General features: G+C 40.4%; 1 protein-coding gene across 5 annotated transcripts in view; it reads right to left on the reverse strand.

The window, feature by feature from the left end:
- The window catches only part of LOC149236731 (SPX domain-containing membrane protein OsI_17046-like), a 396789-nt gene that overhangs the window by 122188 nt on the left and 262402 nt on the right, over positions 1-12199 (reverse strand). For all 5 annotated transcript variants that reach the window (XM_089372475.1, XM_089372472.1, XM_089372474.1 and 2 more), the window contains one exon: positions 3013-3314. In XM_089372475.1, the coding sequence (XP_089228601.1) occupies positions 3013-3314 (302 nt within the window). The remainder of the gene's footprint in view (positions 1-3012; positions 3315-12199) is intronic.

Here is a 12199-nt window from a genome sequence, read left to right on the forward strand (position 1 = left end):
GATTTTATTCGTTATTTGCCGTAGTAAATAAACTATAAAATTAATTTCTGAGTTAGAAGAATAATCTCCAGTAGCTGCATTACATAAAATTTCACACATGACTCACCACTAGGAGGGCACCAGGGGTTCACAAAGACGTATAGGGCCATCAAAGAGCGTTTTGCATGGAGGGGCCTGAAGGATGATGTTCTGAGGCATGTCAGGGAGTGTGACACATGCCAGAGGAACAAGGGTGAGCAGTCACACCCTACAGGGTTGCTACAACCTCTTCCTATCCCTGAGGGGAAATGGGAGAGTGTGTCGATGGACTTCATTACTGGGTTGCCCACAGTATGGGGCAAAGACTACATTTACGTGGTGGTTGATCGGTTGACGAAGTTTGCACATTTCTTTGCCACTTCAGCCCGGTACTCGGCCTCATAGGTGGCCAAATTGTTTTTCAGGGAGGTGTTTCGGCTACATGGTCTTCCAAAGACCATTGTCAATGACCGAGACAAAAGGTTCATGGGGGGATTTTGGTAAGAACTATTCACACTGGTGGGCACTAAGCTCACTCCGAGCACTAGTTATCACCCCCAGACAGACGGGCAGACGGAGATAGTTAACAAATGGCTGGAGGGTTACTTGCGTAACTATGTGATGGGCCATCAACAAGCATGGATACGATGGTTACACTTGGGAGAGTACTGCTACAACACCACGTACCACATGTCCATAGGTATGTCTCCATTCCGAGCTCTATACGGTTACGATGCATTGTCTTTTGCTGACGTGATGTTTGGAGATAGCAAGGCCCCTAGGGCCAAGGATTGGATACAGGAGAGCCAAGACATTTTGCGGGCTCTCAAAGACAACATGCGGACAACACAGAACCAACAAAAACTTTATGCAGACAGGGGAAAAGTTGAGAGACAGTTTGAGGTAGGGGATTTGGTCTTCTTGAGGCTTCAACTGTACAGGAAGTCATCGCTCAAGCATAAGGGGGCTGAGAAGCTCAAATCTCATTTTTATGGGCCACACCGAGTCACTCTCAAAGTTGGAGAGGTAACATATGAGCGGGAGCTACCCCTGGGAAATCGAGTGCGCAACATTTTTCATGTGCCTTGCCTAAAAAAGACACTAGGGCAGCAGGTGACAGCAGCTACGGAGCTACCCCCTATGGATGATGTGGGGCACTTAGTTATGGAGCCGAAGGCTATTCTGGACACTCGGGAGAGGCATTTGAGGAACAGGGTCATTAAGGAGTTTCTAATCAAATGGAGGAGCCTACCAGATGAGGATGCCACTTGGGAAGGGGAGAAAATACTTCAGCATCCTTCATTACAATTGCTTGAGGACAAGCAACGTCTTGGTGGGGAGGACTGTGATATTCCCACTTAGCATTATTGCTAAGTGAAATATCAATTTTGGTCAATTTTGTCTTAATTCATGTTTGCACTTAGGAAATGTGGGTTTAGAGGCCCCACATTGATTTTTGATTAAAAGCAAGCCCCAAACATTAGAGGTGGAAGGGAATATCGAGCCACTAGTGGAGCGTGGGGGCCACCCATGGAGAATTGTGGCCCACATGGAGAATACGCATGCCTTGGAGGGAAATTCGGTGGGAGGAAATCAAGATGGGCCCACATGAGCACGTTGGAGGCATTTTGACAAAAAGGAAGGGAAGGCACTCATTTGGTCATTCATTCATCTTTCAAAAAACTTGTCTTTGACATAGCACGCTTGAGCTGAAGCCAAGTCCGCAAGTGTTGTTTAGCACACGATTGTTTTCGAGCAAAAATCTCAACCCTAGCTTCAATGGACTTTGAGTGCCAGCAGCCAGCCCAAGGAGGGAGTTCCATCATTTTCAGATTGTCCTAGCAGTGGGGGTGCTAGTTTGTGGGGGGGATTCACTAGCATCAGCGCAAGGACTACGCAATGCTTGGAGGCACACTTGGGAGTTGAGGAGGGAAGGGAGTTTGGGCTTGAGATTTGAGGAGGTGCCCGTGAAAGTATTTGCTTGGAGATTGCAGCTATTTTTGGGGTTATTTGCAGCAGGATTGACAAGTGGGTCGAATTACCCAGCAACATAACCATAGAGGGAAAAAGGGCCAAAATTCCAAGGTCAACCATAGGTCAATTCCTTTGTGGGTTATTTTGGGTATTTGGTGGAGAGCCCGGAGTTAATTTCCCAGAATTTTCTGAGCACCGGAGGAGGCCCTTGCAACAGTTCTTCACATCCAACAGCGTATTTCTGGGCAGTTCAGTGCAAAGCCAGGAGAGAGAGCAGCAGCAAATTTGAGAGGGACTTCTCATTGTCATTTGGGTTTCACTAACTTGCCTTGAGCAAGCCCAGGTGCACACTTTCCGGCACCTCATTGTACCCTCTTCATATTATAATAAAATAGCTCAGCAGCGCAGTTTTTGGTGCAATTTCATGGACTGATTCATGTGTCTGATTTTCGTGGTTTTTATGCTTATGTATGCTTTGTTATTTACTGTAAAAATTCCCTAGGAATATTACACTCATGGTTACAATCCTAGATCCAACTTATCTTAAATGTAAGATGTAAGAAGGCTTTTGGGGGTGCTCTGGTATTAGACAATGCCCGAACCCTATGATGTCGGAGTGCTAGCTCTACTGCACACTCTGACTATTGACATACACATAACTACCTAGCATTGGGACCAACTGGAAATGATCATGAGTTGCTTCATGGCTTCCCTGAAATGGTTATCTTTCTGGACATGTCACTAATCTGAGTTGAATTTTGGTTGAATTATTGTTCATTACCTGTTGATGTTGATATAATCTCCTTTCCTAAGATTTTTGTTTGAAAACACAAACGGGCATCCACTTGTAATTTAATGCATGCTTGATTTGAGAAAGGAAACTAGCCTTACAATGATGTGCAGTAAACTGTAGTTTTACAGAAATATGCTATACCAGTAAGCACTGTTCAATGAAATAATTGATTTATGCATATAAATATCTATAAAGGAAAAGCATGAGAAGGAAAGAGAAAGGCTTACCATTGTTGACAACCTGACTTGAATGAGAATTATCCTTAAAGTGGATGGGTTCTTTGAATGATAACCAAAGCCAAAACACATAGAAAAACCATAAGGCTGACATGACCCATCCTGGTAAAGTATTTGCATTCAGGGTAAGACCGAGAACAGATGTGTTAAATTCAAGCAATCCGGCAAGAGCAGGTCCACATGCCATTCCCATTGCACTAGAAATTACAAAATAGGCAGAGAACCGTAGACGCATTTTTAACGGTACACAGTCCGTTATATAACGGCGATTAACAGCTCTTGCAGAACCTAGACTGTTACAGTAAACATTGTATGCACGTCAGAATGATTTAGAGGTTTGTCCATCATAACAAATTCATGAAAGAAAACATTTCCCATCCATAAGTTGTATATATCCAAAGAAATGTTGCTTACAGAATTTGTTTATTGAAATTCTGCTAAAGTAAAAGGCTTTCTCAAAGAATGAGTTACTGTATAAACAGTTATCTAAGTTATGTTTCTGATTGCAGAGAATCTTTTACAAGATGAAGTTGAATCTTAATAGGCTATAAGAGAGAAACATTCCCTTTTTATTGAAGGAGAAAATATCTGTAAGAGAGTAGAATGTCCTTGGTAATAGGTAAATTGGGAATTTGGGCATGCTTACCAAGAAAATATATAAAATAAAAAGAAACAATAACAGATCTTATTATTGATCACTAGATTTGGTGAAACTTAACACCTGTGTTCAGAGAAACCGAAGAACGTGGAGTTCAAATAAAGTAGTTTTACAGTTAATAAACGTATTTAATGGTCCAAGTAATATAAGGGAGATCTGAGGAATAATCAAGTAGTTAATAAGCTGAGATAATATACATTGGAATTCCATCATCACAATCGAATAATATTTATTTGAAAAGGATAATATGCAAAAGAAGAAAAAATGTATGTTAATATGAGTTGACCACGCAAACCTATGCAGCCACATTTATCTTTTATAACCTTCAAATAGTCCAAATAAATTAAATTTTTCTATGATCCTTCCATAGCCACAACTTTGGACCTGTTAATGACAATTGGATATAGCCCAGGCAATTGAGAGAACTGTTATCCTTGTTACCCAGGTTCAATTTCTAAGTTGCTTGAAACGTTGAAATGTCTAGAAGTTTTTGAAATAGTTATGGCTGGAAACATGACTCTCCCAAAATAGAAATGTCAGCGAAACATTCTATATTTATATCTTTATATCAATGTTGCAGAAATCGGCATCAGAATAAAATCAGCAAGGATCCGGAAAAAGAAAAAATCGTAAAAATTGGGAAAAAAACAGTAAAAATTTACAAACATCGGCAAAAATACAAAAATATTCATTTTTCAATTTTTTAGCATCCACAACATGAAATAAATGCATTGCCACATAAATATGAAAATACAACTAGTATATAAAATGTATAAGATGTCTAGTGCTTCATCACACATTAACAATGAATCATTTCCAGAATCCTAAGTCCTCACTCAGCCTCAAAATATCAACATAAAATAACAAATTTGTCTCATCATCATGATCCATGTACAATGAAATTAGATACATAAAATACTAACTCATGATTTCCTCTGCCCCTTTTACTGTAAACGGCAATGGTTTTTCCTCTAGAGGAAGAAGGCCTTGGGTTGGCATTGGACTACGATGTCCTCTAGAAGAATAAATAGGAAGTAGACTATGTCCTCCACTCATGACCATTCTAGGTGGTATCACGGTATCACCTCCTCTTGCTGCTCCACCTCCACCTCCATCTCCTCTTCCTCTACCTCTCTCTCCCCTTTGGTTGCTACTTACTCCAATGAAGCATGAAGCATTTAGTAAAAGATGGGCCACCGTCAAGGAAGGCATGCAACTCATAGCTAAGTTCCAAGAAGATAAGAAAACTAACAATGAAAATGTTAAGGATTTCACTCAGAGGTTTTACAAGTTACTCAAAGAGGTACCATTGTTTTACAAGCCTACTAACAAAATTATCCTTGCATTGCACATTGATGCCTTTCCTGGACATATCTCTTATGCCTTGAAAGACAAGTATTCTCAAAACCTCAGGCAAGCAAAAACCTATGCTATAATTATTGAGCGCAATTTGACTAAATAAAAAATTGACTTGGTCTCCTATCCTAGAGCCAAAGTGGAGGTAAAAACCAAACCATCTACTCAAGTTTACCCCACATTGCAAGCCTTTTCCCAAAAGTTTGATACGATAACTAATGAGTTGATGTAGGGGAAAATTGCCATGATGAATAAATTGACCATCTTAAACAAAGAAAGAGGATCTCGTCCAAGCTATCCTCCTATGTCTCAGTTCAACAATGATAGGTCTCCTACAAGGAACCCAAGTAGTGGCAAGAGTACATCTCTACAACCTATGTGTAGGTTTTAACACTGTACAAAAATTACCTGCATACGAATTCTAAAAAACAAAAAATAAAAACGACGAGAGCATAAAACATAAAAAAAATATACACTGAGATTTTCCCCTAGATCCCAAAACCAGGACTACCAGATTGATTTTTCATTATGTTCCTTTCAATGTTACAATACATATATATACATGCCGAAGCATCCATAAACCCCAATCCATTAACCCTGGATTAGAACATAACCATAATTCCCTTGATTAAATCTACAAAATACCATGGACAGAAAACCATCAAGCCCAAAACCATGTGTGAAATCCATGCACAAAACCATAGGTAGGTCTGCCCACCTAATAAAGGGTCCAAAAAACCATTTCCCAGGGCACTGCCCTAGACCCCGTGCAGGGGGGCTATTGTGTTGATTTTGGGTAGCATCGGATGTTCTCTAACTCCGAAATTTTGTGGAGGGGCTAGAACACATGAGATCTCCAGAACCCAAAATATGGGTATTAATAAGAAAATGGGTATTAATAAGAATATGGGTGAGAAACTCCTAAGTGACGAGGATCAAGTCTGTTTTAATCTTAGCTGTTGATTAGGGACTTAATCTTGGTCGTTGATTCATCAACAAGAAAAGTATAACAGGAGGCTTGAGGGTCAGTTGGAGACACACTTGAGAGATCAGTCAGTTTGATTTTTCTGGGGCATGGTTTGCTGAGAAAATCGAACAAGTGATCTGTTGCAGTGAGAGGGGAAGTTCGGCAGAGGGACTTCAGTTCAAGGCCGACAATACATAGCAGGCAGGCAGAGAAGCACCAAGGGAGCTCTGACGCAGTGTCGTAGTGATGCAGTAACGCAGAGGGAGAGCTCTGACGCAATGACGCAGTAACACATAGGGAGAGCTCTGACACAGTGACACAGTGGAGGCTAAGGGGTCTCAGTGACGCAGTGTCACAGTGACATAGTGACGCAACTCCTAAAGGAGGTGACACAGTTCCAGCGTAGAGCTTGGAGCAGCCATCACTGCCCAGCACTGGGAATAGTACAGTCACCTGTGGGGTTTGTTCATCTGTCTTTGGATAAAGGTACTTCTGTCGGTTTTACTCTCTGTTGGGTGAGCCGATTTGGCACCCTAATTGTATTCAAAAATCTGCTTAATAATACAAACCCTCTATATGCTGCGTCGGTTTTCCCGCATTGGGTTTTTCCGGGGACGATTTTCCAAAAATAACAGTGTCCCTTGTGTATTTGTCTTTTTCCATTTTCAGTTCATGATCTATATGTATGTGTAGTCTGCAATAGTGTTTTCATCACTGTTTAAATAATTAAACAGCGTGTTGAATGTAAAAACAAGTAGGAGATGGTAAACCAGTGATTGCAGTAGGATTTCTGATGTGTAGATTCAAAAAATTTCACATGGTATCAGAGCATTACCGATCATAAGAGACTAAAGACACTGACCGAGAGATCCAGAGAATTTGTTGCAGAGAGGCAGCCGCCCCAAGTGATAGCATTGTTCTAGAGCCAGAGACGCAGAGGGAGAGTGACGCAGTGCAGAAGAGGTGACGTAGAGGCTCACGCAATGCCTGCGTCAGCATTCTGAGCCAGGTGAGGGTGACGCAGTAGCTGGGAGGAGCCCACGCAGTAACTGTGTCAGCTATCTAGGCCAGCGCAGAAGCGGAGAGGGGTAGACCAAGCTCATGCAGAGCCACGTCATATTTCCGGACCAAGAAGGAGTGACGCAGTGCCCAAGAGGAGCTGATCTAGCTCACGCAGTGATTGTGCAGAGCCAGCGGAGCTTAGATTCTTCAGTTGTTGGGGCTAGGGGAGCAGAGCAGATTCAATCTCAGGAGTTGGTGGGACGTTGTTGTTTGTTGGTGCAGAATAGTGTCTGTGGAGACAGAGCCGAGGTAGAGGGAGTCACTGCCTTGATATATTTCTAGCCAAAGAAATCTTAATCCGGGTTGCAGCAACAAAGGAGGATTGGAGAGGAGTGATTCGACATTTGGCCAGAGGATTTCCGTGAAGGAAATCAGGACTTAGAGGTGTTAATCTAAGTTGCCTATTGGTGCCCATTGATCATAATGCTCATAGTGATGAATGTTTGATATATGATGATATGATGAGATGGAAGATCCAAGTGGATTAAATACATATATATAGACAGAATAAAAGCAGTAGAGCCATCAAAGCATTTTATCGGAAGCCATCAAAGAAGAGCTATCAGAAGTCATAGGAGTAAAGAGAAGCCACAAGAGCGACAAGCCAAGACAAAGTAGGTTATCGCATATGCCCAAGGGTAAGTGCTATCGGAAGAACAAAGAGGAACAATACGTCTAAGGAGTAGAGCTATCGGAAGAGAAGCCATAACGGAGGAGTTAACGGTAAAGACCATAAAACACATTGGCAGATTACATCGACGCTTTATTGGCAACTTTATTATATGCCACCACACAAAACCTGTGATTGCGATTTGAGTTGCGGACCCAACCGTTCCAATAGAACAAGCTTTAAAGGAATATCACATCAGTTGAATCAGAAGTTTCATATTGCAAGTCTTAAAGGGTTGTCACCGTGTAAAACCCCGGTTGTGATATTACTGCAGATCTAAAATAGGTTATGGTAGCAACCCTATATAATATCGCATCCACCGCGTTGCAAGTCTTGAAGCCTTGTCACATTCAAATCCTTTGATTGTGATTTGTATTGCGAACCACCGATTGTGATAGACCCAACGAATCACCAATTGCGATGAAGTTGTGGACCTGACAGATTTATTAACTGTTGTTTAGTATTATATCGCGTCCATTTCATCCGCAATATGAATATCGGCCATGTTACATCGGTGATGTTAAGAGTTACGGTTGCGGGATTAAGGAACAACTCCGATTTTCATGATTGTTGTGATTGCAAATAATGTCATAATGTTGCGATTGCGATTACGATTAATGCGATTAATGTGGGACCTCCATGTGGGTATAGCCTCTCTTATATGGTTTCCATGAATAATCAAGTCTATGGATGAAAGACTCCGATATATATTTTTAATATACAAGTCGACCTCCCTCCAATAGACGTGTCTTTTTGGTCATTGGTGGAACATATCTAAATACAAGTTAAACATTTCACCTTAAGCATGGTTCTCGAGGATTGATTACAGAGAAGAAAAAAAAACAGTTCACAACTCGTGAACTCGAACGAAGCTAAAGGACGAGCGAAAAGAAAAATAGTGAATGTAAGTCGAAGGTTGAGCAAGACAGAGAAAAGAACGAAGTCAAAGGCCGAGCAAGTGAAGAAGGAAACCAGAGGTCCAGCTAAGGAAGAAGAAAGCCGAAGGTCGAGCCTCTGTTAACTGGGTTATTCATTAAAAGGATAGGACCTATGATGAATCTGTTAAAGCACAACCCCCGATCTGTTAGGATTGCATAGACAGGATTGTTTCTAATTGAACGCACAACGTGAAGCCGTGACGTTCACACCTTTGAAGTACTCCTGAAGCGTACTCCTGAAGCAATTAGCGCGACAATTAGAACAGAGGGTTGAAACAAAAAGTTGTGTGTGTGCAGAGCTTAGTACAGTTCATTGAAGATACATTGAAGTCGGGTAAAGATTATTGAAGACCATGGTGTGTTGGTCATCATGTTGTGACTTGGAGATTTTGCTTGGGTGTAATGAAGAGCAATGGTGACACCTTCTATGAGACAAGGATGTCATTGATTATATAGCATGGAGACTACAGTGAAGCTGTAGATTGACATAATTCAATGAAGAAGATTTTGGGAGCAAAGAATTACTATCAAACATATCTAGACAAAATATAGCAGTGGGTTGGAGCCTAGAGGGTTGGTGCCTTGAAGGTTGGAGCCTCGAACAAACAAGGTAGGTGCCTTGAAGGATAGGGTTGGAGCCCTAAAGGATTGGTCTCCTTGGAGTTGGTGCTCCTAAATCTACGGTTGGTGCCTTGACAAAATAGGGTCGGAGCCCTTGGGGTTGGTGCCTCAGAATTGGAAGGATTGGTGTCGTTGGAGTTGGTGCTCCTAAATCCAAGGTTGGTGCCTTGACAAGACAGGGTTGGTGCCCTAGAGGTTGGAGCCTCACAAAAGGCCACGTTGGTGCTTGGCAACGGGTTGTAGCCCTATATATATTGTACCTGATTTATTGTAAAGATTATATTAATAAAAAGCATTTATTCCTATTGTTCATTTTGTGTTCTAAATATAATTGATTTAACTGGTAAAAGTAACAATTGAAAAGAAATACTAATCCCCCCCTTGGTATTTCCAACAATTGGAATCAGAGCCAGTACCTTCATACAAAGCCTAATAGCTTGAAGGTTGATCAATTAGAACACAAATGGCAAAGCCGAGGAAGAAAGTCTCCAATCCTCCTAAAGATGTGTCTCCCTCAACCATTGAAGTTGAAATCAATCAATTTGTAAAGGCTCCATGGTTCAATGGAAACTTTGATATATGGGAAGAAAGAACGAGGAATTTCTTAAAGACTCCAGGCATTTTAGTCTGGAAATCAGTGATTACTGATAATATGATGGATGAAGAATCCAAGGAGTACAATACAAAAGCAAGGAAGGCAAACATGAATGGGCTACTAGATTCTACAAAGAACAATTTAGAAAAGTTTTCATCAGCGAAGGGTATATGGGACAAGCTTCATGACCTTCACTCAAGAGGAGCATTTACCATAACCACTAGTCAAGAAGATGATGGAAAGCAAGAAGGAAATCTAGAACCCATCATGGAAACTGAAAATGAGAATGATGACATCAAGGACAAAGAAGATCTAGAAGATAAAGAGAATGAAAAAGATTTCGAAGAAGATCTCTTCACTAAACTTATGGCTTCCATGGAAGAAATTATCAGTTTGAAAAAGGAAAATGAAGAAATTAAGAAGAAAGCACTCGCTTGTGACCAAGACCAAACAAGGAAGGAAGTTGACCTTGTCAAGCTTCAAGTGCAAGAAAGATATGAAAAGCTTGTCAAGCTTAAGACGGAATTTCATCAAAACAAAAGAAAGCATCATGAAGAAGTCATATCCATGAAAAATCAATTGGATAAGGCAAAGAAACAGGAAGATACATTGTCAAGCCACCTTGAACAAAGGCATAAAATCTTGAACAAACTTGAAGCAAAGATTGGTCAATACAAGGAAGAGGTCTCCTCTCTTAAATCTCAACTAGAAGAAGCAAGAAAGATAGAACAAGGAGCAGAGAAGAAAATGGAAGCATTGATAAACATAGAAGGACAGGTTGATGAAGCAGAAAAGGATAGAAACACCATGATATGCCAACTGAAAGCAAAGGATGAAGAGATATTCAAACTAAAAACCAACCTCAACCTTCTCAAGGCCGAAACATGTAAAACTACAACGATCATTGAAGAAATGGAGAGCAGTCTAGCTAAGGAAAATGAAGAAATCTTCATAATGAAATTATATATCATCTCTCTTAAAATAGAAGCAAATAAAGCAACTTGTATCAAGGAAGAGATTGAGAAACAACTTGCTAAAAATAACAATGATTGTGAAATATTGGAAGAAAAGATTGTCTCCATCAGAAAAAAGGTTGAAGGGATGGACAAATTTTTGAAGAGCTCCCAGGCCTTGGATGACATGCTCAGCCATCAAAGATCCCCATTTGATAAATCTGGTCTTGGCTATGAAGGAGAATCCTCAAGCAAGAATAATAATGCTTCAAACAACAAGGATGTGAGGAAGCCAGAAAGAAATATTAATGCTCCCAGTTCCAGCAAAGGCAATGATAAGAGTCAAGGAAACAATGAAGGAAGTCCCGTTCCAAGAAGAAATGTAGATGATGTCAAGGATGCAAGAAGTAATGGTTGTAATCAAAGGATCTCAAGACAGAAAGACATCAGAAGTACAACAAGGAAATCCTCTTCTCCCAGGTACCAAAGTATATTCTTGGTTATTGTTATATTCTCGGTTATTGTTACAAACAATGGACACATGGCAAAAGATTGTAGGGCATATCACAAAGATAGACATTATGGTCCCTGACAATCTTCAAGAAGCAATTCTGCAAGAAGAAATCATGAATTCTTATTCATGAACAACATAGAATGCTTCAAGTGTCATAACATTGGTAATATGGCACGTGATTGTAACTTAACTTTGGCTCCTACAAAAGCTAGAACCATGCCAGAGAAGAAAGTTACACAAGTATGGAGAAGAAAGTAAATACAATCCGAAAATCTCCTGAACTCTCTAGCCAATGACACATATTGTTGACTTGATGAAGATATCCTTGATATTCCAAGTGTTTGATGATGGGATTTGCCAAAAAGAGACCATGCATACAATTAGGGGGAGCTTGCAATTCTTGATCATTATTGCAGAAGCTATCCGTGAAAGGGTCCTTATGAAATCCTTGATGAGCTATATTAACAATCATTCTTTGATAGATCATTTCTCAGGAACACTCCATTGAAAAAACATGATCTCTTATCTATCCAATGGACTGTTGTTAAAGATGTTTTCCACTTGATCTCTAAGCAGAAATTGGAGCAGCAGAAAAATCCATCTAATGCTAATAAGGTGAATAACTATGTTGTTGTTATTACAAAAGTTGAATATTTTGACCCAAGGATTTAATGAGAGAAGAAGTAAATTATGGACTCAAATAGAGGCAACCTTCAAACAAACAGATACATATGGGAATGGAGCTTGAAGCAAGAACAGTTGGCAGCATCTAACAAAATTGAAGCATTGCAAAAAGCTGCCAATCAATAAAAAGAATTCAAAAAGAAAGTCACAGATTGGATAT

This window comes from Pinus tabuliformis, chromosome 8 (assembly GCF_031772625.1).
Source record: "Pinus tabuliformis cultivar Carrire ecotype Pingquan chromosome 8, CPIR1, whole genome shotgun sequence".
Taxonomy (NCBI): Eukaryota; Viridiplantae; Streptophyta; class Pinopsida; order Pinales; family Pinaceae; genus Pinus; species Pinus tabuliformis.